Raw genomic sequence first — 27,500 nt, 5'->3', positions numbered from 1 at the left:
TTACATGACCGCCATCCAAACCGGTTGAAGATATACCGAGCTACCATCTCCCAGCGGAAAGATCCAGTAACCAAATGCTCCCTGGCCTCCGTCGGGGTGAGTAGCGACCACGAATGGATCAGTGCCGTAGTTCGGAATATAACCTGCAAAAAGTGGATACATGATATTCTGTTAAAAACCAAATCATTTCTGCAAGTCTAGATAGTCCACATCAAAGCGCAAACACCAACCCGAATGTGTCTCGCTAAGTCAGACTCAATCCCATTAAGCCATGTCTCAAATAATGCGTTAACAGAATTCGATGGATTGATATTAAAAGCAATGTGGACCGTCTGCCAAAGTACTTTGGCCAACGGGCAATCAAAAAAAAGGTGTTTGATTGTCTCATCCTGATCACAGAAACTACACCTAGTAGGTCCTGTCCAATTATGCTTTATCAAGTTGTCCTTGGTTAAAATAACTTGTTTATGGACAAACCACATAAACACTTTTATTTTCAAAGGAACTTTGACATCCCAAACATGCTTGGAGGTAGGAATGGAGTTCGAATTTATAACATCAATATACATTGATTTAACTGTGAATACTCCAGACTTAGTCAGTTTCCAGCGTAATTCATCGGGTTGTTGAGAAAGCTGGACCTCCATCAGTCTCCTAACTAGACGGAGCCATTCTTCCACTACCGGAACAGGGTGCTACCCCGACGGCCAAAACAATGCCGACGGCCACCGTCGGGTTCCTCGGAGATATGCCGACAGCCTGGTCCTGGCCGTCGGCGTATCCAGGCCGTCGGGTTAGACGGAGCTAAGCCGACGGCACCCGTCGGCATAGAACGGTCGTCGGCCTATCTGCAAGTACGCCGACAGCTGCCGTCGGCTTACAAGGGCCGTCGGCATAGTGGTGGGCCCGGCGACTCCGCTGTTGACGGGCGGCTAACGTCGTCAGAGCTATGCCGACGGCCGAGGCGGGGGGCCGTCGGCATAGGTCCGCACGCCACGTCACCGATCCGGGCCGCACCGTCCAAAACATATGCCGACGGCTGCCGTCGGCATACCTGCCACGTCAGCGATCCGCGGCACGCCGCCCGCCGCCTAAAACCTGGCCGTCTCTATGCCGACGGCATACTTTTTTTCATATATATTTTTTAAGCTTTTTTATGTATTATTATATCAACTAACATGTAGCATGTTAAATATAAACATACATATGAATATATATGTAGTTTGTATTTTTTTCATATATTATGAATATATATATAGTTTGTATTTTTTTCGAGCACGTTAATAATGTGCGGTCATGTTCTTTTGAATATAGATCATTATATTTTATTAAAATCAAAAACAGCTATGCCGACAAAAGTTTTGTGGCGGTTGCAAACGCCCGACACCCGTCTCCAGAGTGTGACCCCCCTCACGTCCGCGGTGTGCCCCCCTCATGGACGGCGCCGGCACCTGGAGGGGGGAAATGGACGCGTCGGGTCTACACGGTGGATGTAGCTGTGGGTTTGGCCCGGATGTTGCTCCCGGGTGTCCCTATGGGCCGACCTGACACAACCAGGTGCAGAGGTCCACTGGTCAAAGCCCGTCCGTGGGAAGTAAAAAAGGCTAGATCTCGTGGTCAACCGCTCCACGGTTAGGCGGGACGGGGGCCCTGGGGGGGGGGGTAGCAATGCCACCGGAGCATCGTACCGGACCCTCATACATGCGAGGTGGTGTTGTTGCATGTTCAAAGAGGCGACACGCATCTCAGGGGCGTGGCCCCCCTAACGGACGGCGCCGCCGCCGGCACCTGGAGGGGGGAAACGGACGCATCGGGTCTACACGGAGGGGATGTAGCTGTCGGTTTGGCCCGGATGTTGCTCCCAGGTGTCCCTCTGAGCTGACCTGACACAACCGGGTGGAGAGGTCCACTGTTCAAAGCCTGTCCGTGGAAAGTCAAAGGACTAGATCTCGTGGTCAACCGCTCTAGGGTTAGGCAGGACAGGGGCCCTGGGGGTAGCAATGCCACCGGAGCGTCGCACTGGCCCCTCATACATGCGGGGTGGTGTGGTGGCATGTCCGAAGAGGCGGCACGCGTCTCTGGGGTTTGGCCTCCCTCACGGACGGCGCCACCGCCGGCACCTGGAGGGGGAAAACGGACGCGTTGGGTCTACACGGAGGGGATCTTGCTGTGGGTCTGGCCCGGATGTTGCTCCAAAGTGTTCCTATGGGATGACCTAACACAACCGGGTGGAGAGGTCCACTGGTCAAATCCCGTCCGTGCAAAGTCAAAGGGATAGATCCCGTGGTCAAACTCTACAGGGTTAGGCGGGACGGGGGCCCTGGGGGGTAGCAATGTCACCGGAGCGTCGCACCGGGCCCTCATACATGCGGGGTGGTGTGGTGGCATGTCCGAAGAGGCGGCACGCATCTCCGGGGCGTGGCCCCCCCTAACGGACGGCGATGACACGGTAGTAGCCATTCTGCGGTAACGATGCGGCGTGAATATTATTAAATACTCAGAGCACGATAAAATCATGAGTTTTTTTGCACGACGTGGGCACATGTGCTATAGGAACGATAATATTTTTTTCATAATTTTTGGTGATGGAGAAGTATCCGAAAAATTCCCTCCACGCGGATTGCCCTTCGCGCGTCTACGGCTGTGGCCGGCGGCCTCCGGGGGCTAGCATGCCGCCAAATCTTGCGTAGGCGGCCTCTCATAAGTTTGGAAGTGTTGTGGTGGTTGCAAACGCCTGGCACGCGTGTCTGGGGTGTGCCCCCCCTCACGGACGGCGCCGCCGCTGGCACCTGGAGGGGGGAAACGGACGCGTCGGGTCTACACAGAGGGGATCTTGTTGTGGGTCTGGCCCGGATGTTGCTCCAAAGTGTTCCTATGGGCTGACCTAACACAACCGGTGGGGAGGTCCACTGGTCAAAGCCCGTCCGTGCAAAGTCAAAGGGCTAGATCCCGTGGTCAAACGCTACAGGGCTAGGCGGGACGGGGGCCCTGGCGGTAGCAATGCCACCGGAGCGTCGCACCGGGCCCTCATACATGCGGGGTGGTGTGCTGGCATGTCCGAAGAGGCGGCACGCGTCTCCGGGGTGTGCCCCCCTCACGGACGGCGCCGCCGCCGGCAGCTGGAGGGGGGAAACGGACGCGTCGGGTCTACACGGAGGGGATCTTGCTGTGGGTCTGGCCCGGATGTTGCTCAAAAGTGTTCCTATGGGCTGACCTAACACAACCGGGTGGAGAGGTCCGCTGGTCAAATCCCGTCCGTGCAAAGTCAAAGGGCTAGATCCCGTGGTCAAACGCTACAGGGTTAGGCGGGACGGAGGCCCTGGGGGGTAGCAATGCCACCGGAGCGTCGCACCGGGCCCTCATACATGCGGGGTGGTGTGGTGGCATGTACGAAGAGGCGGCACGCATCTCCGGGGGCGTGGCCCCCCCCTAACGGACGGCGATGACACGATAGTAGCCATTCTGCGGTAACGATGCGGCGTGAATATTATTAAATACTCGGAGCGCGATAAAATCATGAGTTTTTTTTTGCACGACGTGGGCACATGTGCTATAGGAACGATAATATTTTTTTCATAATTTTTGGTGATGGAGAAGTATCCGAAAAATTTCCTCTACGCGGATTGCCCTTCCGCGTCTACGGCTGTGGCCGGCGGCCTCCGGGGGCTAGCATGCCGCCAAATCTTGCGTAGGCGGCCTCTCACAAGTTTGGAAGTGTTGTGGTGGTTGCAAACGCCCGGCACGCGTGTCCGGGGTGTGCCCCCCCTCACGGACGGCGCCGCCGCCGGCACCTGGAGGGGGGAAACGGACGCGTCGGGTCTACACGGAGGGGATCTTGTTGTGGGTCTGGCCCGGATGTTGCTCCAAAGTGTTCCTATGGGCTGACCTAACACAACCGGTGGGGAGGTCCACTGGTCAAAGCCCGTCCGTGCAAAGTCAAAGGGCTAGATCCCGTGGTCAAACGCTACAGGGCTAGGCGGGATGGGGGCCCTGGGAGTAGCAATGCCACCGGAGCGTCGCACCGGGCCCTCATACATGCGGGGTGGTGTGCTGGCATATCCGAAGAGGCGGCACGCGTCTCCGGGGTGTGCCCCCCCTCACGCCTCACGGACGGTGCCGCCGCCGGCACCTGGAGGGGGGAAACGGACGCGTCGGGTCTACACGGAGGGGATCTTGCTGTGATTTTATAAAAAGACTGCAGCGCCTTTTCATCACCGAGGAGTCTGCCAAAATGATGAAGTGGCACAAGGAAGGGAAAAGGTACAATCCAAAAAAAAATTGTACATCCATCAGGAGGTGAAGCATGGAAGTCATTCGATATAGAGTACCCGGAGGAAGCAGCCGAGGCTGGGAATGTCAGAATTGCTATAACAGGTGATGGGTTCAATCCATATGGTATGTCGTCTAATCCATAGAGTTGTTGGCCCGTATTTGTTATTCCGCTCAATCTCCCTCCCGGCGCCATAATGCAACGCAAGACCATGTTCCTGTCGCTTATAATTCCGGGGCCTGAATATCCGGGGAAGAATTTGAGTGTGTTTATGCAGCCGTTGGTGGATGATTTGCACCATTCTTGGTACTTCCCGAGGTTGACATACGACCGGCATCTGCAGAAAAATTTCTTGATGAAAGTTTGGCTACAATATTGCATGCATGACTTTCCCGGTTATGCCTTGTTCTGCGGATGGTGTACAAGTGGAAAGATGCCTTGCCCAGTGTGCATGCAGGCCTTGATTTTCATTTGGCTGAAGAAGGGTGGCAAGTATGTTGCATTTGACCTGCATCGACAGTTCCTCCCTCCAGACCATCCTGATAGGGAAGACAAGAAGAACTTCACAAAAGGCAAAGTTGTCCATGAAGTAAACGAGATTCCTACGTTTTCTGGTGCGGATGTGCTTGCTCAGCTGAAAGCTCTTAAGCCTGCCGGTGAAGGGAAAGGCAAAGGCAAAGGCAAAGGCAAAGGCAAAGGCAAAGCCACAGGCGAATACGAGGGCGAGGGCAAAGGAAAAGGTAAAGGGAAATTTTTTGAAGGATATGGTGAGACGCACAACTGGACTCACATTACCCCCTTCGCGCAGCTTCCCTATTTTAAGGACCTCAAACTTCCATACAACATAGACGTGATGCACACCGAAAAGAATGTCGCAGAGTCCCTTTTTCGCACGATCCTCAACATTCCTGATAAGACAAAGGATAATGTTAATGCTAGAGTTGATCAACAGAATATTTGTGATAGACCACGTCTACACATGCAGCCTCCCACAGGCAGTCGAAAATCTTGGTTCAAGCCAGATGCTGACTTCATACTTAAAAAGGATCATAAGATGGAGGCATTCAAGTGGCTGAAACACGTCGTGAAGTTCATTGATGGTTATGCGTCGAATATAAGTAAGGGGGTCAATCTTTCAATGGGCAGAGTGACCGGGCTCAAGAGTCATGACTATCATGTATGGATTGAGCGGATTATGCCGGTGATGGTTCGGGGCTATGTTCCCGAGCGTGTCTGGCGTGTGCTTGCGGAGTTAAGCCATTTCTTCCGCACGCTTTGTGCTAAAGAAGTATGTCCTGGGAAGATAAAAGAAATGCATAAGAAGGCGCCGGAGTTGATATGCAAGCTAGAGAAGATCTTCCCGCCAGGCTTCTTTACTCCGATGACACATCTCATTTTGCACCTCCCGAACGAGGTATTGTTGGGGGGCCCTATGCAGAATCGTTGGCAGTACGGCCCTGAGAGACAGAACAAGCATCTGAGATAGAAATGTGGAAACAAAGCTAAGATTGAAGCTTCCATAGCTGAGGCAGTTATCCTAGAGGAGGTGGCAGACCTCAGGACAGCCTACTATCTGGACCATGTTCCCACGTTGCACAATAAGGTGTCTCGATACAATACAGAAGAACCCAAGTATAAACCCAAGTTGCCTCTATTCATCGGGCAAGGTGGTAGGGCTGGATGCTCGAAACCTTATCTCATGCCACGAGATGAGTGGGAGGATGTCATGTTCTATATCTTGCACAACATCAAGGAAGTTGAGGATGAGTGGATGAGGTAATACCTTAGCACCATTCTTTGAGTCAATTCGTTATGTTCACTTTGCCTAGTTCTTATACTGCTTTTCTTATTGTAGTTGATTCGTTGAAGAAGAATGGACGGGAATGCTGCCTCCTACTGAAGCGGAGGCACTTGCTCTTCTCCAAAAGGGTGCTGATGGAAGGAAAAATTTTGTTGCGTGGTTCATGGAGAAAGTAATTTTTCACACTTTCAATTAAACTCATGCACCCTATAATTTCAATTAAACTTGTAGGGAAATGATCCGACCGAATCAATGGATGAAGAATTGAGATGGGTTTCTATGGGTTTTGATCCTGTCGTCATGACATGCGAAAAGTATGATGTGAATGGGTATTGCTTCCATACAGAGGAGCACCAGAACAGTCGGCCTGATCCCAAAACCATAAATACCGGAGTCTTCACTGAAGGAGATAATAAAGTAGATTACTACGGAAGGGTAGGAAAAATATACGAGCTTACATTCAAACGTGGCCGCGAACACCTAAGTCTCACTGTGTTCAAATGCCGATGGTTCGACCCCAAAAAGGGTCTGAGACATACGCCTTCTGTTGGTTTAGTTGAAGTTAAACCATCAACCGTCTATGCCGGAGCTGATCTCTTTATCGCCGCTACCCAGGCCACACAAGTATATTATCTGCCTTACCCATGCCAGAAAGAGTACCTAAAGGGTTGGGAAGTTGTGTTCAAGGTGTCGTCGCATGGTAAGCTACCGGACTCGAACGATGATGATTACTACAACATAAACCCCATGACATACGAGGGAGTGTTATATCAAGAGGAACATGATGACGTGGTCCGAAACAACGAGGATGATGACTTGGGTTATGTTGACCTGGACCCAAACGACGACGACGCACAGATTGATGGTGAGGCAGTTGTGAATCAAAGAGACATAATTATGCTTGAAAAGTTAAATGAAGATGCCGACGATGAGGAAGAGCCTCCACCTCCGTCAGACAACGAAGAAGATATGTGTGATAGTGATGATGAGACCGGTCCACAAATAGATTACAATAGTGATGATTCATATGGGTTCTAGAAAATGTAAGTTCTTTTAATGATCATTACAATAGTATGCTTAATGTGCTCTTCTGGTATTAATGTTTTTCCTGTATGCTTGTTTAATTGATATCCTTACTAATTGTTTATTCTCTTCTCAATGCAGGTTTGCTAATCATGGGCAAGTCCAGTGGCGCCAGTTTCCTTAGTAAATTTAAAGGACTTACTCGGAGTGGACGAGCCCACAAGGTTCCCTCCCGACTACGCGAGGATGACACCTCACAGGAAGGTGGAGGGGTCGGGAGAGGAGACCCTAGAGGAGGAGGCGGTGGGGGGAGAGCCCTAGAGGAGGAGGAGGTGGGGGGAGAGGCAACCAGGGCAAAAAACTCCGGGCCGTGTCCGAAATAGGAGGGTCTTCTTCGATGCCCTCCTATACACAGGCACCTTCTGAGTCTGAGGAGGAGGAGTATGTTCCTGATGGCGAGGAGGAGGGTGAGGAGGAGGAGGCCGAGGAGGAGGGTGAGGAGGAGGCCGAGGAGGGTGGAGGGGAGGTCGATCCCGAGTTTGTTGGGTTTCGTAGTAATTTCAAAAAAATTCCTACGCACACGCAAGATCATGTGATGCATAGCAACGAGGGGAGAGTGTTGTCTACGTACCCAACGCAGACCGACTGCGGAAGCAATGACACGACGTAGAGGAAGTAGTCGTACGTCTTCACGATCCAACCGATCAAGCACCGAAACTACGGCACCTCCGAGTTCGAGCACACGTTCAGCTCGATGACGATCCCCGGACTCCGATCCAGCAAAGTGTCGGGGTAGAGTTTCGTCAGCACGACGTCGTGGTGACGATCTTGATGAACTACAGCAGCAGGGCTTCGCCTAAACTCCGCTACAGTATTATCGAGGTATATGGTGGCAGGGGGCACCGCACACGGCTAAGGAATAGATCACGTGGATCAACTTGTGTGTTCTATGGTGCCTCTACCTCAGTATATAAAGGAGCCAAGGGGGGAGGGGGGCGCCGGCCAAGGGAGAGGGCGCAGGAGGAGTCCTACTCCTTCCGGGAGTAGGACTCCCCCCCAATCCTATTCCAACTAGGATTCCCCGAGGGGGAAAGAGGGAGAGGGAGGCCGGCCACCTCTCCTAGTCCTAATAGGACTAGGGGAGGGGGGAGGTGCGCAGCCCCCTTGGGCTGCCCCTTTCTCCTTTCCACTAAGGCCCATGTAGGCCCATATGGCTCCCGGGGGGTTCCGGTAACCTCCCGGTAATCCGGTAAAATCCCGATTTCACCCGGAACACTTCCGATGTCCAAACATAGGCTTCCAATATATCAATATTTACGTCTCGACCATTTCGAGACTCCTCGTCATGTCCGTGATCACATCCGGGACTCCGAACAACCTTCGGTACATCAAAATGCATAAACTCATAATGTAACTGTCATCGTAACCTTAAGCATGCGGACCCTACGGGTTCGAGAACAATGTAGACATGATCGAGACACGTCGCCGGTCAATAACCAATAGCGGGACCTGGATGCCCATATTGGCTCCTACATATTCTACGGAGATCTTTATCGGTCAGACCGCATAACAACATACGTTGTTCCCTTTGTCATCGGTATGTTACTTGCCCGAGATTCGATCGTCGGTATCCAATACCTAGTTCAATCTCGTTACCGGCAAGTCTCTTTACTCGTTCCGTAATACATCATCTCACAACTAACATATTAGTTGTAATGCTTGCAAGGCTTATGTGATGTGTATTACCGAGAGGGCCCAGAGATACCTCTCCGACAATCGGAGTGACAAATCCTAATCTCGAAATACGCCAACCCAACATCTACCTTTGGAGACACCTGTAATGCTCCTTTATAATCACCCAGTTACGTTGTGACGTTTGGTAGCACCCAAAGTGTTCCTCCGGCAAACGGGAGTTGCATAATCTCATAGTCATAGGAACATGTATAAGTCATGAAGGAAGCAATAGCAACATACTAAACGATCGGGTGCTAAGCTAATGGAATGGGTCATGTCAATCAGATCATTCAACTAATGATGTGACCTCGTTAATCAAATAACAACTCTTTGTCTATGGTTAGGAAACATAACCATCTTTGATTAACGAGCTAGTCAAGTAGAGGCATACTAGTGACACTCTGTTTGTCTATGTATTCACACATGTATTATGTTTCCGGTTAATACAACTCTAGCATGAATAATAAACATTTATCATGAAATAAGGAAATAAATAATAACTTTATTATTGCCTCTAGGGCATATTTCCTTCAGTCTCCCACTTGCACTAGAGTCAATAATCTAGATCACATCACCATGTGATTAACATCGATAGTTTACATCATCATGTGATTAACACCCATAGTTCACATCGCCATGTGACCAACACCCAAAGGGTTTACTAGATTCAGTAATCTAGTTCACATCGCTATGTGATTAACACCCAAGGAGTACTAAGGTGTGATCATGTTTTGCTTGTGAGAGAATCTTAGTCAACGGGTCTGCTACATTCAGATCCGCATGTATTTTGCAAATTTCTATGTCAACAATGCTCTGCATGGAGCTACTCTAGCTAATTGCTCCCACTTTCAATATGTATCTAGACCGAGACTTAGAGTCATCTAGATTAGTGTCAAAACTTGCATCGGCGTAACCCTTTACGACGAACCCTTTTTTTTCACTTCCATCATCGAGAAACATATCCTTATTCCACTAAGGATAATTTTGACCGCTGTCCAGTGATCTACTCCTAGATCACTATCGTACTCCCTTGCCAAACTCAGTGGTAGGGCATAAATAGACCTGGCATACAGCATGGCATACTTTATAGAACCTATGACTGAGGCATAGGGAATGACTTTCATTCTCTTTCTATCTTCTGCCGTGGTCGGGCTTTGAGTCTTACTCAACTTCACACCTTGTAATACAGGCAAGAACTCTTTCTTTGACTGCTCCATTTTGAACTACTTCAAAATCTTGTCAAGGTATGTACTCATTGAAAAAACTTATCAAGCGTCTTGATCTATCTCTATAGATCTTGAAGCTCAATATATAAGCAGCTTCACCGAAGTCTTTCTTTGAAAAACTCCTTTCAAACACTCTTTTATGCTTTACAGAATAATTCTACATTACTTCCGATCAACAATATGTCATTCACATATACTTATCAGAAATGTTGTAGTGCTCCCACTCACTTTCTTGTAAATACAGGCTTCACCGCAAGTCTGTATAAAACTATATGCTTTGATCAACTTATCAAAGTGTATATTCCAACTCCGAGATTCTTGCACCAGTCCATAGATGGATCGCTGGAGCTTGCATATTTAGTTAACACCTTTAGGATCGACAAAACCTTCTAGTTGCATCGTATACAACTCTTCTTTAGTAAATCCATTAAGGAATGCAGTTTTGTTTATCCATTTGCCAGATTTCATAAAATGCGGCAATTGCTAACATGATTCGGACAGACTTAAGCATAGATACGAGTGAGAAACTCTCATCGTAGTCAACACTTTGAACTTGTCGAAAACCTTTTGCGACAATTATAGCTTTGTAGATAGCAACACTACTATCAGCGTCCGTCTTCCTCTTGAAGATCCATTTATTTTCTATGGCTTGCCGATCATCGGGCAAATCCATCAAAGTCCATACTTTGTTCTCATACATGGATCCCATCTCAGATTTCATGGCTTCAAGCCACTTTGCGGAATCTGGGCTCATCATCGCTTCCTCATAGTCCGTAGGTTCATCATGATCTAGTAGCATGACTTCCAGAAAAGGATTACCGTACCACTCTGGCGCGGATCTTACTCTGGTTGATCTACGAGGTTCAGTAGTATCTTGTTCTGAAGTTTCATGATCATCATCATTAGCTTCCTCACTAACTGGTGTAGGTGTCACAGAAACAGTTTTCTGTGATGTACTACTTTCCAATAAGGGAGCAGGTACAGTTACCTCGTCAAGTTCTACTTTCCTCCCACTCACTTCTTTCGAGAGAAACTCCTTCTCCAGAAAGTTTCCGAATTTAGCAACAAAAGTCTTGCCTTCGGATCTGTGATAGAAGGTGTATCCAATAGTTTCCTTTGGATATCCTATGAAGACGCACTTCTCCGATTTGAGTTTGAGCTTATCAGGATGAAACTTTTTCATATAAGCATCGCAACCCCAAACTTTAAGAAATGACAGCTTAGGTTTCTTGCCAAACCGTAGTTCACACGGTGTCATCTCAACGGATTTAGATGGTGCCCTATTTAACGTGAATGCAGCTGTCTCTAATGCATAACCCCAAAACGATAGTGGTAGATCGGTAAGAGACATCATAGATTGCACTATATCCAATAAAGTACGATTATGACGTTCGGACACACCATTATGCTGTGGTGTTCCATGTGGCATGAGTTTGTGAAACTATTCCACATTGTTTTAATTGAAGACCAAACTCGTAACTCAAATATTTTACCTCTGCGATCATATCGTAGAAACTTTTATTTTCTTGTCACGATGATTTTCCACTTCACTCTGAAATTCTTTGAACTGTTCAAATGTTTCAGACTTATGTTTCATCAAGTAGATATCCCCATATCTGCTCAAATCATCTGTGAAGGTCAGAAAATAATGATACCTCCTGCAAGCCTTAATATTCACCGGACCACATACATCAGTATGTATGATCTCCAACAAATCTGTTGCTTGCTTCATTGTTCCGGAGAACAGCGTTTTAGTCATATTGCCCAAAAGGCATGGTTCGCAAGCATCAAGTGATTCATAATCAAGTGATTCCAAAATCCCATCAGCATGGAGTTTCTTCATGCGCTTTACACCAATATGACCTAAACGGCAGTGCTACAAATAAGTTGCACTATCATTATTAACTTTGCATCTTTTGGTTTCAATATTATGATTATGTGTATCACTACGATCGAGATCCAACGAACTATTTTCATTGGGTGTGTAACCATACAAGGTTTTATTCATGTAAACAGAACAACAATTTATTCTCTTACTTAAATGAATAACCGTATTACAATAAACATGATCAAATCATATTCATGCTCAACGCAAACACCAAATAACACTTATTCAGGTTCAACACTAATCCCGAAAGTATAGGGAGTGTGCGATGATGATCATATCAATCTTGGAACCACTTCCAACACACATCGTCACTACACCCTTAACTAGTCTCTGTTTATTCTGCAATTCCCATTTCGAGTTACTAATCTTAGCAACTGAACTAGTATCAAATACTGAGGGGTTGCTATAAACACTAGTAAAGTACACATCAATAACATGTATATCAAATATACTTATGTTCACTTTGCCATCCTTCTTATCTGCCAATCACTTGGGGTAGTTCCGCTTCCAGTGACCAGTCCCTTTGCAGTAGAAACACTTAGTCTCAGGCTTAGGACCAGACTTGGGCTTCTTCACTTGAGCAGCAACTTGCTTGCTGTTCTTCTTGAAGTTCCCCTTCTTCCCTCTGCCCTTTTCTTGAAACTAGTGGTCTTGTCTACCATCAACACTTGATGTTTTTCTCGATTTCTACCTTCGTCAATTTCCGCATTACGAAGAGCTTGGGAATTGTTTCCGTTATCCCTTGCATATCATAGTTCATCACGAAGTTCTACTAACTTGGTGATGGTGACTAGAGAATTCTGTCAATCACTATCTTATCTGGAAGATTAACTCCCACTTGATTCAAGCGATTGTAGTACTCAGACAATCTGGGCACATGCTCACTAGTTGAGCGATTCTCCTCCATCTTTTAGCTATAGAACTTGTTGGAGACTTCATATCTCTCAACTCGGGTATTTGCTTGAAATATTAACTTCAATTCCTGGAACATCTCATATGGTCCATGACGTTCAAAACGTCTTTGAAGTCCCGATTCTAAGCCGTTAAGCATGGTGCACTAAACTATCAAGTAGTCATCATATTGAGCTAGCCAAACGTTCATAACGTCTGCATCTGCTCCTGCAATAGGTCTGTCACCTAGCGGTGCATCAAGGACATAATTTTTCTGTGCAGCAATGAGGATAAACCTCAGATCACGGATCCAATCCGCATCATTGCTACTAACATCTTTCAACACAATTTTTCTCTAGGAACATATCAAAATAAACATATGAAAGCAACAACGCAAGCTATTGGTCTACAACATAATTGCAAAATACTACCAGGACTAAGTTCATGATAAATTTAAGTTCAATTAATCAGATTATTTAAGAACTCCCACTTAGATAGACATCCCTCTAATCCTCTAAGTGATCACGTGATCCAAATCAACTAAACCATAACCGATCATCACGTGAGATGGAGTAGTTTTCAATGGTGAACATCGTTATGTTGATCATATCTACTATATGATTCACGCTCGACCTTTCGGTCTCCGTGTTCCGAGGCCATATCTGCATATGCTAGGCTCGTCAAGTTTAACCTGAGTATTCCGCGTGTGCAAAACTGGCTTGCACCCGTTGTAGATGGACGTAGAGCTTATCACACCCGATCATCACGTGGTGTCTGGGCACGACGAACTTTGGCAACGGTGCATACTCAGGGAGAACACTTCTTGATAATTAGTGAGAGATCATCTTAAAATGCTACCGTCAAACTAAGCAAAATAAGATGTATAAAAGATAAACATCACATGCAATCAAAATATGTGACATGATATGGCCATCATCATCTTGTGCCTTTGATCTCCATCTCCAAAGCATCATCATGATTTCCATCGTCACCGGCATGACACCATGATCTCCATCATCTTGATCTATATCATTATGTCGTCACATGGTTGTGTCGCCAACTATTGCTCTTGCAACTATTGCTATCGCATAGCGATAAAGTAAAGCAATTATTGGGCGCTTGCATCTTATGCAATAGACAGACAACCATAAGGCTTTTGCCAGTTGCCGATAACTTCAACAAAACATGATCATCTCATACAACAACTTATATCTCATCACGTCTTGACCATATCACCTCACAACATGCCCTGCAAAAACAAGTTAGACGTCCTCTACTTTGTTGTTGCAAGTTTTACGTGGCTGCTATGGGCTTAAGCAAGAACCAATCTCACCTACTCATCAAAACCACAACGATAGTTTGTCAAATAGACTCCGTTTTAACCTTCGCAAGGACCGGGCGTAGCCATACTTGGTTCAACTAAAGTTGGAGAGACAGTCGCCCGCAAGCCATCTATGTGCAAAGCACGTAGAGGGAACCGGTCTCGCGTAAGCGTACGCGTAAGGTTGGTCCGGGTCGTCTCGTCCAACAATACCGCCGAACCAAAGTATGACATGCTAGTAGGCAGTATGACTTGTATCGTCCACAACTCACTTGTGTTCTAATCGTGCATATAACATCAACATAAATAACCTAGGCTCGGATGCCACTGTTGGGTTTCGTAGTAATTTCAAAAAATTTCCTACGCACACGCAAGATCATGTGATGCATAGCAACAAGGGGAGAGTGTTGTCTACGTACCCAACGCAGACCGACTGCGGAAGCAATGACACGACGTAGAGGAAGTAGTCGTACGTCTTCACGATCCAACCGATCAAGCACCGAAACTACGGCACCTCCGAGTTCGAGCACACGTTCAGCTCGATGACGATCCCCGGACTCCGATCCAGCAAAGTGTCGGGGTAGAGTTTCGTCAGCACGACGGCGTGGTGACGATCTTGATGAACTACAGCAGCAGGGCTTCGCCTAAACTCCGCTACAGTATTATCGAGGTATATGGTGGCAGGGGGCACCGCACACGGCTAAGGAATAGATCACGTGGATCAACTTGTGTGTTCTATGGTGCCTCTACCTCAGTATATAAAGGAGCCAAGGGGGGAGGGGGGCGCCGGCCAAGGGAGAGGGCGCAGGAGGAGTCCTACTCCTTCCGGGAGTAGGACTCCCCCCCAATCCTATTCCAACTAGGATTCCCCGAGGGGGAAAGAGGGAGAGGGAGGCCGGCCACCTCTCCTAGTCCTAATAGGACTAGGGGAGGGGGGAGGTGCGCAGCCCCCTTGGGCTGCCCCTTTCTCCTTTCCACTAAGGCCCATGTAGGCCCATATGGCTCCCGGGGGGTTCCGGTAACCTCCCGGTAATCCGGTAAAATCTCGATTTCACCCGGAACACTTCCGATGTCCAAACATAGGCTTCCAATATATCAATCTTTACGTCTCGACCATTTCGAGACTCCTCGTCATGTCCGTGATCACATCCGGGACTCCGAACAACCTTCGGTACATCAAAATGCATAAACTCATAATGTAACTGTCATCGTAACCTTAAGCGTGCAGACCCTACGGGTTCGAGAACAATGTAGACATGACCGAGACACGTCTTCGGTCAATAACCAATAGCGGGACCTGGATGCCCATATTGGCTCCTACATATTCTACGAAGATCTTTATCGGTCAGACCGCATAACAACATACGTTGTTCCCTTTGTCATCGGTATGTTACTTGCCCGAGATTCGATCGTCGGTATCCAATACCTAGTTCAATCTCGTTACCGGCAAGTCTCTTTACTCGTTCCGTAATACATCATCTCACAACTAACATATTAGTTGTAATGCTTGCAAGGCTTATGTGATGTGTATTACCGAGAGGGCCCAGAGATACCTCTCCGACAATCGGAGTGACAAATCCTAATCTCGAAATACGCCAACCCAACATCTACCTTTGGAGACACCTGTAATGCTCCTTTATAATCACCCAGTTACGTTGTGACGTTTGGTAGCACCCAAAGTGTTCCTCCGGCAAACGGGAGTTGCATAATCTCATAGTCATAGGAACATGTATAAGTCATGAAGGAAGCAATAGCAACATACTAAACGATCGGGTGCTAAGCTAATGGAATGGGTCATGTCAATCAGATCATTCAACTAATGATGTGACCTCGTTAATCAAATAACAACTCTTTGTCTATGGTTAGGAAACATAACCATCTTTGATTAACGAGCTAGTGAAGTAGAGGCATACTAGTGACACTCTGTTTGTCTATGTATTCACACATGTATTATGTTTCCGGTTAATACAATTCTAGCATGAATAATAAACATTTATCATGAAATAAGGAAACAAATAATAACTTTATTATTGCCTCTAGGGCATATTTCCTTCAGAGTTGTGGGGTGACTTGCCACCGGGTGCTCCGCAGGGGTGGCTGCGTGGTAATGCCGGACTACCTACACCACCTTCTATCGAGGAGCACAAGTGGCTCATTGAACCTATGGGGACAGAGTAAGTGCCTCTCAATCATATTTTCGACACATGACAACATTTTCTTATTGTACACATGGCAATCATTTGATTCTTTTGCAGAAACTGGATCCTTCGCGGAAAGGGTCGTAAACCGAACGGCCTTATCACTGTCCTGTGGAAGGAGTTTTGGCCTGGCCTATTCTGCCCGTGGCCAGACAGGGACCCGCAGCTGCGGGTTTTGGCCACGAGCTGGGCCCACTACGAGGCTTACAGCAACGCGGAGTACCGGACGGCCGCTAAGGCCGTGATCACCAAATTTTGGGTAAGTTCTCTTCTGAATCACTTGTCTTCAGTTTCGTTCATAGTTTATCATTGAATCACTCAACTCATGCCTTGTTTGCTTCTGGTTTATGCATGATTGCAGCAACTCTATAGAGTTCTTGACGAGCACAAGGCCAGAGCCGACGTGGTCTTGCTTGCGGCTGCGAAGAAGAAAGCTCGTCAGTTGCAGTACGAGGTGCGCTGGGTTGCCGTCTCGCAGTACTACCACTACTACCTGCACCAAAAGATGACCAAAACTCAAGCGCAGAAGCTACGACTTACCTTGAGCAGGGAGCAGTTCATGATGGTAACTATTACTAACTTTTCATTGTTTCAAGCAGTCAACTATATGTTTCGTGCTCACATGTCATGCTTCCAAAATTTGCATAGGTTGTTCCTCGTTGGTGCTATGGAAGGCATGACGGATGGGCGAGTTTGGTGGATAGGTGGCTCGGCGCCGATGCAGAGTTTGCTGCCAAGAGCATCAAGGCCCGGGCTAACCGTGGAGCCGACGGGACACACGGCCAAGGAAACAGGAACCACTGGGGCTTCAAGGCCATGAAGGTATATCTATGTGCATGATGCATTTTTGTTCTTCTTTACCGTCATGTTCTTATGTATGGCTAACTTCTATTTGACGTTGTAGGAGGACAAGTTGAAGAGGCCGCTCTCAGACATGGAGTCGTGGAAGCTAGCCCGCGAGCGGAGTCATCGCAAGGAGGGCGAGAGCCAGTACTACGGCAAGACCGAGGAGCACCTGGGGTCTTACATTCATCACTATCAGGAGTTGCATCCGGATGTTCCTGTTGCTGAGGTCGCCCAGTCTCAGATCAACGACACAGCGGTGGTGGCCATCCAGGGGAAGAAGAATGGCCGGTATCCGTGTTTCGACGGCTTGATCACTCCTTCGATCTCGTACACACAGCTTCGGGCTACCAACCCGAGCCAGTTAGAGAGTACGGGGCGTTCACACACTCCCTTAGCCCACCAGCATGTTGTAAGTACTTCCTCTTTATCTTTTTCTATCTAGCATTCTAAGTTTATTTTCAGCATTGCTCACTTAGAAACAACCTAAATTATGTAGGCATATAAGGAGTTTGTCGAGCATAGGAATCTCGAGGTGCGGGAGTACTTGAAACGAGTGAAGGCAAACGATGATTACAACCGTCAGATGATGACGGTTAGTTTTGCCCTCTTAAAACCAAGCTAAATTTTTGCACTTTCATTCCTTCTGATCTTCTAGTTTGCTTGTTTAACTAACATTCAGGCTATGTTGGCGTCTTGGAGTAACCGCACGGATCCACCACAAATGGGACCCCCACCACCACCTGCGGGAGAACCCCCACACGTGCCCACGTTCGATGAATGGGTGGCACTAGGCAGTGATGGTCCGGTTAGTACATTTGCCTAACTACTGGCAAACTAGTTCTCGTTCATTCAACACTATCATATCATATTTACCGTTAGAATCTTTTCTGAAACATGTAGGGGACCGGTGGCTCGACTCCTGCTCCGTCGACCCCAGTCACTCCGATCTGGCAGAGCGGTGGTGGTCGCGATGGCGGTTTTGGCGGAGGTGGTGGTGGTTTTGGCGGAGGTGGTGCTTTTGGCGGAGGTGGTGGTTTTGGCGGAGGTGGTCTTGCTTGATGATTCCGTGCATGTGGCCATCGTGCCATGCCTTTCATATTCCTGCTTTTACGATGTTTCATGTCTTGCACTACTTTTTTGTTCATGAACTTCCGTCGGTGATGATCTTTAGATGATGTGATGAACTTGAGTATGTTTAGATGATGATGGTGAACTTGAGTATGTTTAGATGAACTTGAGTATGTTTAGATGATGAATTGTCATATTTCTGCATAATTTCGTATTGTTCTGTTTTGAAATGCTGTCAAATGAATTGGAAAAGAGAAAACAGGGGAAAAAACTATGCCTACGGCAAAGCCGTCGGCATATATAAGCCCAGGAGTTACCAGGGCTCGCCACGTGGCATATCTATGCCGACGGCTTTGCCGTAGGCATATCTGGAAATCTATGCCGACGGCTTTGCTGTAGGCATAGCCCTGCTGCCAGGAGGAACCAGGAAACGACACGTGGCAGAGCTATGCCTACGGCAAAGCCGTCGGCATAGATTCATCTATGCCTACGGCTTTGCCGTAGGCAGCCCTGCCACCAGGAGTACCACGGGTTGCCACGTGGCAGAGATATGCCGACGGCAAATCCGTCGGCATACCTCTGCCACGTGGCGTTTCGTTATTCGTCAACGCTTTTGACGGCGCCGTCCGTTGCCGTCAGACGAAAAACACTGCCGACGGCTAAACTATGCCGACGGCTGACGTCAGGCCGTCGGCATAGGCTCCTATGCCGACGGTCTAACAAGACTACGCTGACGACATCTACGCCGACGGGCCTATGCCGACGGCAACCGTAGGCATAGATCTATGCCGACGGCCTAGGGGCCTATGCCGACGGCCCGTGGCCGTAGGCATAGTCCGCGAGTCCGGTAGTGTTCCCAACGATTGCCCGCTAGCGTCCGTCAGAACTGAATATTAAGGGGGATAGATTGAAATACCGATGCGACGAACACCTCATGTCGTTGAACAATACGGTACAAAGACGGATATTGGATGGCCAAGGGTGTGTCACCGAGCCAAGTATCCTCCCAGAAACGTGTACTAGTGCCATTTCCAATAACAAACTTTATCCTATTAAACAAAGATTGTTTAACTTTCATCAGTCCTTTCCAGAAAGGTGAATCGGTCGGCCTGACTGTAACCTGGGACAAAGTTTTTGTCTGGAGGTACTTGCTGCGAAGGATTTGAGCCCACATGGCATCATTCTCCATTGAGAGCTTCCACAGCCACTTGCTAAGAAAGCATCTGTTCTTAACTTCTAGATTCTCAATACCGAGACCCCCTTGGTCTTTCGGTCTACAGATGATATCCCATTTAGCAAGCCGATATTTTCTTTTAAGCTCATCACCCTGCCAAAAGAAACGTGATCGATAGAAGTCCAGTCTCTTCCTAACACCAACTGGGACCTCAAAGAACGATAGGAGAAACATAGGCATACTGGTGAGCACCGAATTTATCAGGATTAATCAGCCTCCGTATGACATGAGCTTACCCTTCCAGCAACTCGGTTTCTTCTCAAATCGGTCCTCGATGCACTTCCACTCTCTGTTTGTCAGCCTACGATGGTGGATTGGAATACCTAGGTAAGAGAAGGGTAACTCTCCCAACTCGCACCCAAACAATTGCCTATAAGCCTCATGTTCGTCTTTGGCTCGACCAAAACAGAACAGCTCACTCTTATGAAAGTTAATCTTTAACCCGGTCAATTCTTCAAATAGGCATAACACAAGCTTCATATTTCTCGCCTTGGCCAAGTCATGCTCCATAAAGATAATTGTATCATCAGCGTACTGAAGGATGGATACACCTCCATCAACAAGATGAGGTACCAATCCACCTACTTGACCTTTTTCCTTAGCCCTTCCTATCAGAATTGCTAACATATCCACCACAATGTTAAATAGGATAGGAGACATCGGATCTCCTTGTCTTAGGCCTTTATGTGTCTGCAAGTAATGACCTATGTCATCATTAACTTTAATTCCCACACTACCTTTTTGCGTAAATGATTCCACCTGTCGGCGCCAGGCTTCATCAAAACCTTTCATACGCAATGACTGTTGGAGGAATGGCCATTTGACCTTATCGTACGCTTTCTCTAAATCCACCTTAAAAATTACTCCATCTAATTTTTTGGAATGGATTTCATGGAGCGTTTCATGCAGGACGACCACCCCTTCAAGGATATTTCTGTCCGGCATGAAAGCAGTTTGGGACTATTGCACCACAGAATGCGCAATCTGTGTGAGCCTATTAGTCCCGACCTTGGTGAAAATTTTGAAACTAACATTGAGGAGGCAGATCGGCCTAAATTGCTCAATCCTCACAGCATCCGTTTTCTTAGGAAGCAGTGTGATAGTTCCAAAATTCAATTGAAATAAGTGAAGCTGTCCAGAGAACAGATCATGGAACATAGGTAGCAAATCCCCCTTAATAATGTGCCAGCACTTTTTATAGAACTCGGCTGGGAATCCATCCGGACCGGGAGCCTTATTATTTTTCATCTGTGCAATAGCATCAAATACCTCCTTCTCTGACAACGGGGCAACCAGAATATCATTTTCGGCAGCCGATAACTGAGGCACATCCTCAGTCCTGGACTCGTCGAGGGACACACAATTATCCTCTGGAGGTCCAAATAACTGCTTATAATACTCGGTAATATATGTTTTTAGGTTATCTTGTCCTAAAATAGTGCCCTCATCTTGTTCAAGCTGAAAGATACGCTTCTTTCTGTGCTTACCATTAGCTATCAAATGAAAGAATTGAGTATTCGCGTCCCCTTGGACCACTTTGCGGACTTTAGCACGCAAAGCCCACTTCAATTCTTCTTCGCGGAGCAGTTCTTTCAACATCTTCTCCGCCTGAGTTTTAACCTGAAGCTCAGCTGGCATTAAAATCATGGATTCGGCCTTTATGTCCAGAGCCTGTATAAGAGAAAGGAGTCCTTTTCAATCTTATACACACCACTGAGGTGCTTAGCCCAACCTCGTAAGAAACTTCTCAAATGCCTAATCTTATTCTGCCAACGCTCGATCGTAGTCCTACCTCCTGCACCTCTATCCCATTCCCTGGCAATCAAGTCCAAGAACCCCTCGCGTTCGAACCATGACATCTCGAAAGAGAAGTTGTTCTTGTTACCCACGTGGTTCGGCTCCCCTGAGTCTACGAACAAGGGTGTGTGATCGGATATTCCCCTCGATAGAGCTTGCACCATAACCAGAGGGAACTTTTGTTCCCACTCCACGCTCGCGAGAACTCGATCAAGTTTTTCATAAGTCGGGTTTGGCAGAGCATTAGCCCAGGTAAACTTTCTACCAGAAAGCTCTATCTCCCTCAGATCCAGGCTTTCAATAATGGTATTGAACATAAACGACCATCTGCCGTCAAAGTTATCATTGTTCTTCTCCTCTCTCCTCCTAATGATATTGAAATCACCTCCAACTAAAATTGGAAGCTGTTCTGACCCACAGATTCGAACAAGGTCCGCCAGAAACTCTGGTTTAAGCTCGGGTTGTGTGGCACCATAGATCGCCACCAAAGCCCAGTTGAAACCATCTATCTTAGACCTGACTCGAAACTTCACCGCGAAGTCGCCCATCACTACACTTCGGACTTCAAGCGAATCGCATCTCACACCGAGTAAGATACCACCCGATCTTCCTCGCGGAGGGAGGCAGTGCCAATCGAAATCAATACCACCCACAAGAGAGGAAAGAAACTGGGGCGCAAAGTTATCTCTACCAGTCTCTGATAGAGCAATGAAATCTAAACGCTGCTCTAAGGATGCCTCAACAAGGAACCTTCTTTTAGCCAAGTCCTTCAGACCTCTGCTATTCCAAAAGATTCCTTTCATATTTCATCATGGAATTTTTTAGTGGTCCGAATCCTAGCACTCCTATGAACCGCGGAATCGGGATAGATCTTCCGTTTCCACTTGCGCTTTGGTTTACTAGGCTCTGACGCTCGGTCCTCATAACCGGGTTCAATTAAACTACCAGTATCATTCTCTAGGGGCACATCATCGTCCTCAGACTCATGATTGGGGGGTGCTAGATCCGCACACAGATTATCGAGCACTCTAACCCCTAACGCACCAATCTCATCATCATTCATTGGTTTAACCGCTGCAAGATTACGAATAGTCTCTAAGGCACGCTCCGCCTCCAAATCTAACAGATCATTCACCGAATTGGTAATCTCACTATCCGTAGCACCTAGTGAAACTCCTAATTGGTTTGCATTATTTATAATCTCCTCATTAGAAAAATGTAATAAAGAATTAGAGATGTTGACGGACATACCAGAAGATAATGCAGCATCCTGAAGCTTGGCCGCCCTCATAGCGCACCGCTGCTGCATATCATCCACCTCCGGGAGCTCGTGGATGCGAGCACTCTTCCGTCTTCCCGTCGAGACGGGGTCTGGGATCCCGCCAGAAGCGATAACCTCCTCCCTAGTAAAGCCTGGCGCTGAGTCCCTCAAAGGGTCAGCCGAGGTTACCGGAGAGGGCGGCTGCGGGCTCCCAAGCCCCTCAGACAGGTGCCCCACGCCGGGGTCCGCGGCCATGGGTACAAACGGAGAGGGGATAACATGGGCCGCCTGCCCGCGCCCTCCTCCCGCCCCACCCGCTGGCGCAAACGGAAGAGCCATCGGCGAAGGAGAGACGGTCCTCCTGACCGCCTGGGACGAAGGAGGGGCTAGGGCCACCTGCCCCAGCCCCCCTCCCAACACCGCTGCTGGCGTAGGCGTCGCCGCTACAACCGGAGTAGCGGGGGCCGAGGCTACCTGCCTCGGGCTCCCTCCCCCGGCGCTGGCCGACTCCAACGTGACCGACCTCACCGGCGTCGGGAAATGGAGGGGGGAAGTCAAGGCCTCCTGCCCCGAACCCCCTCCCTCCAACACCAGCTCAGCGGCAGCAAACCGCACCGGAGCCTCGACCACAGGAGGAACAAGGGAAAGAGAAGCAACCTCCGGCTCCCCCACCCCAACTCCATCCAGAGTCCTTGCCGATGGGGCCCTCACCAAGCGTCCAGGCACAGAACCGCCAGCTCCCTCAAACTCCAACAGAGGAAGCGTGTGCTTAAACATATCATCAGAGTCTACCCGGTCACTCCAAAGTCTGAGCGGCGCAGATGCTGGATCAAAGGACCCAAACCGCAACGAAGTCATAGGCACCGAAGGTGATGCTGCCGGCTCAACCCCGGTCCCATCCCCGGGCAACTGAGCATCTGGGCGAGAGCCGTTAGACCCCTCTCGTGTGGACTCATCAATCTGTGCCCCATTGGCTCCCGCACCGCCGTCTCCCTCGTGCATATCAACATCATTCCCATTAACTGCATCAGCAAACAGATCAGTGTCCTCAAACTCAATCTCGAGCGGGAACACCTCTCCCCTATAAGTCCAGTTGACCACATCAGGCACGAACTCAATATCCAGAATACTGACTAAAAGCCAGGCCACCCCATGAGCCCGGGTAAAAGCCATATCAACTCTCTCCGTCTTCCCAACCATCATACCCAAACTGGCCATAACTCGAACATCCTGCAAAGGCTTAGACGGGGCCCCTACAAACCGCAACCAGACCTGCGTAAGCGGCTTTCCCTTAGGCTCCACCTTCTTCCACTCGTGAAACTCCAGAATGCACGAAGTGCCAGGAACTCTACACAAACCAAAGCTCAACTACCGCTGCAAGTCATCCACCGTGGGGAAATCAACCTTAAAAACCTTTTTCTCGAGACCAACCAGCTCCCACCGAAAGTCCCCCCACTACTAGAAATCCCCATATTTCCGACGGTGAAATCTAATAGCCGAAGGGTTGTCGGCCTTGACAGTAATAGCCGACGGTGGTGATAATGGCCGACGGTTTTTGTCAACTCACATGTACGACTGGTAATAACCGACGATGTATTGCATTTACCGATGGGGAAAACCTAACCCTCGGATATCCAATTTAATGCCCGACGGTATGAGTTGAATGGTGTTAGTTGAATGTCTGCCAAGATACAAAAGGTCATATCGTAGTTGTTGCACATAGTATGTATTCCATTCACCAGGATTCAAATAATGTGCCGCGGTTACATTATTGTGTCGTTTACAACCAGACTAGAATACATAGGTTGTTTATAGAACAAGCCATCTTACAGAATTTATGGAATATTTCCACTCGATGCGCCTTTATAGGTACCTAATAATAGCACGAGACTAGTACATAGTTGCAGTACACACACCATAGTACCACTTATTCTCACAAAGTACTAACATACATCTCTCAGCAGTTCAGCCGCACATGAAGCAGGCTGCTCACACTGCGTCGTCGTGGGTCTTCTTCATGAGGCGAGCCCAAGTTATAGCCACTCGTACATAAACCTCATCATACAGCTTATCAATGATCTGGAAGTAAGCAATCGTCCAGCTTCTTTTCAGTAACATGGTGCAAAACACCACCCAAAGGCCGACCACAAATCCTATGCCCATCCCAAGGTAGAGATATGAAATATGATCTACATCTTCATGGTCGACACTTGGCTCTGCATCAGTAGTACTAGCAGAGCAGTTTTTGGAGAGAGGGTAGCCACATAGACCGGGGTTGCCGATGTAGATATCAATCTGGTTGTCAAGAGCTTGTAGCTGGGGCCCGGATGGTATCATGCCTGATAAGTTGTTGTATGACAGGTTCAAGTAGCTTAGAGAGGTTAGAGCTGACAAACCAGATGGGATTTCACCAGAAAGCTTGTTATAGGATAGGTCGAGGGACTCTAGCTGCTTTAGAGCACCAATCTGAATTGGGATTTTGCCAATCAACTGATTACTTGATAAGTTCAAATTGGTGAGCCCAATCAGCAATTTTATCTCCTCTGGAATCTGTCCTGTTAAACTATTACATGAAAAATCAAGATTCACCACTAGCCCGTATATGCCAAAGGTATAGTCACGTGTTTGGCCTTTTGTAATGACTGGTACGCTCTCCTCAAAATCACTCACCTCTAAATCATTCTCCTCAAAATCATAGCCTAACCTTTTCCGAGATATGACTCTCATTGCTTTCAAGCTTGATAGTGACCATGGTATGCTTCCAGAAATATTGTTACGGGCTATATCCAAATGATAAAGACTTTCAAGGTCAGTAAGGTTCTTAGGAATATGACCGCTAAACATGTTTGATCTCACCCTCAAGATTTGCAACAGTGGTATTTTTTCTGGTAACCACTTTGGCAATATTCCAAAGAACCTATTGAATGAAAGATCAAGGAATACCAAATTTTTGGCACTCTGAAGAAATTTAGGGAATTCACCAGAGAGATCATTGTTGCTCAAGTCAAGACTAACCATGACAGAACCAAATTGACCCGCAGAGTTTGTGTTGGATACTGAGGAATTGCTATCTGACTCCATCCAGCACTGCATAACATCTCCTGTTAAATTGTTTCCTGATAGTTCCAACCGTCGCAGTTCAGTCAATTGACATATAGATGATGGAATGGTGCCTGTAATTTGATTATTTGCCAGCAACAACTGCTCAAGCAGTGGAGCTTTTAGCTTTGATGGCAATGACCCTGAGAAAGAGTTTGAGGACAGATTCAAATATGATATATTTACAGGGAGCCCTGGAATTTGACCTATAAGCATATTGGACCCAAGATATAACATTCTCACTGACATGTGTTGTAGATTTGCCGGTAAGGAACCATGCAACTTGTTTCCCGATGCATCCAAGAATTTAGTTCGGAAAAATGTCACCCAAAACCACTCAGGAATGACATCATCCAAATTTGCATTTCGAAGACAAAGAGAATAAACATCAGCCTGCCATCTAATCCACTCCGGAAAACGGGGCCCCACTAGGCATGACCCTAAGTCTATGGACTTTAGTCCAAATGGAGGAACCCAGTTTTGTTCGATGTCTATTTTCAAGGAGTTGCCTCCCAATTCCAGATATTCTAATTTAAATAAGCTTGAAAAATGCTCCTTCATGAGCACACCATTTAGTTTATTGTAGCTCAGATCCAACTCTGTCAAGTTACTAAGTGCTCCAACTTCAAGTGGTACAGTACCAGTTATCATGTTAGCACTGACATCAAGAACACTGAGACTGGTCATGTTACCAATCAATGTTGGTAGTTTTCCTGTCATATTATTATCACACAGTGACAACACTTGTATTGTACTCCATGAGCACCTTGGCAACTGATTCAAGAACTCCCCAATGTTCACATTAAAATTGTTGTAATCCAAATATAGCTCTTCCAAGTGGCACAAATTTCGTAAATTGCTTGATATTAAACCCACAAGATCATTGTAATCAAAATCTATGACCTGAAGGGACGTCATGTTTCCAAGTTCTTCAGGAATAGGCCCATGCCAGACACAATGGGAGAGGTGAAGCTCCTTAAGGCTTGTGAGATCCCAGAAGAACCAGTTGTGCTTTAATGACGTGTTAAACTGGTTTCCTGATAGACCAAGGACTTGGAGATGTGTCAGGTTTGATTTTGAAGTAGCAGACCATGTGTTGTTAAGGCCACAATTTTCTAAGTGAAGCACTTTCAGAGAAGAAAGCATGTTAACCATGTGGAACCAATCCTGCACAGGACTGAGGTTCGCATTGCTCAAGTCAAGATAACTCAACAATGATAGACGTGACAACCATGCAAGATCCACTACATCAAGATAATTGTCAGACCCACCAACATCAAGATATCTCAAATTTGAGAGATTACCAAGTTGGGAAGGTATTCTCCCACTCAAACTTGACGACGAGAGGTTGAGGTACCTTAGGTTCTCCAGAGAGCCCATGAACAAAGGAATGCTTGCGCCATAGAAATCATTCCTACTCAAATCAAGATACCTCAACTTCTGTAATGCAGCCAAAGAGGGACCCATCTCCCCTCTAAATGAGAACATTCTGACGGCGCCATCGGCTTCGTAATTGTCTGTGTTGCGGAGGTCGAGCCTGATGACATGGCCAGTTCTGTTGCTGCACATGACCCCCTCCCAGCGACAACAATCTTTGCCATGCCATGATGAGAGACGGCCAGCAGGATCCAGAAGGCCATCCTTGAAGTACAGAAGTGCATGCCGCTCCCTGCTGATGCAAGTTCCAGCCCCACCTGATATCCTGGCTTGAGCACGGGAATCAGATGATGCTACATGGAAAATGAACATGCAAAGGATTGTTGCAGCTGCTCGTCCGAGATGCCAAAGCTCAGCAGTCATAATGGTCAGACGAGGGAGGGAACAACTAATGGATGGGAGTGAG

General features: G+C 47.5%; 2 protein-coding genes across 2 annotated transcripts; both read right to left on the bottom strand.

Annotated features, from left to right (window-relative positions):
- LOC147974322 (uncharacterized) lies at positions 1-23,758 on the bottom strand. Its single transcript, XM_087517402.1, has 2 exons — positions 22,549-23,758; positions 1-143 (listed from the first exon to the last, which is right to left on the bottom strand). Exons 1-2 carry the CDS (start codon positions 23,756-23,758, stop codon positions 1-3), a joined length of 1,353 nt encoding a protein of 450 aa, XP_087373528.1.
- Positions 23,759-24,450: 692 nt separating this feature from the next.
- On the bottom strand, positions 24,451-27,500 carry LOC125554476 (receptor-like protein EIX2). The gene has a single exon (XM_087517400.1). It carries the CDS (start codon positions 27,455-27,457, stop codon positions 24,548-24,550), a length of 2,910 nt encoding a protein of 969 aa, XP_087373526.1. The 5' UTR covers positions 27,458-27,500; the 3' UTR covers positions 24,451-24,547.

Source organism: Triticum urartu, chromosome 4A (genome assembly GCF_056163025.1).
Source record: "Triticum urartu cultivar PI428250 chromosome 4A, HENAU_Tu73, whole genome shotgun sequence".
NCBI lineage: Eukaryota > Viridiplantae > Streptophyta > Magnoliopsida > Poales > Poaceae > Triticum > Triticum urartu.
Note: the sequence above shows the minus strand (reverse complement) of the source record. Positions and strands in the feature narration are given on the sequence as shown.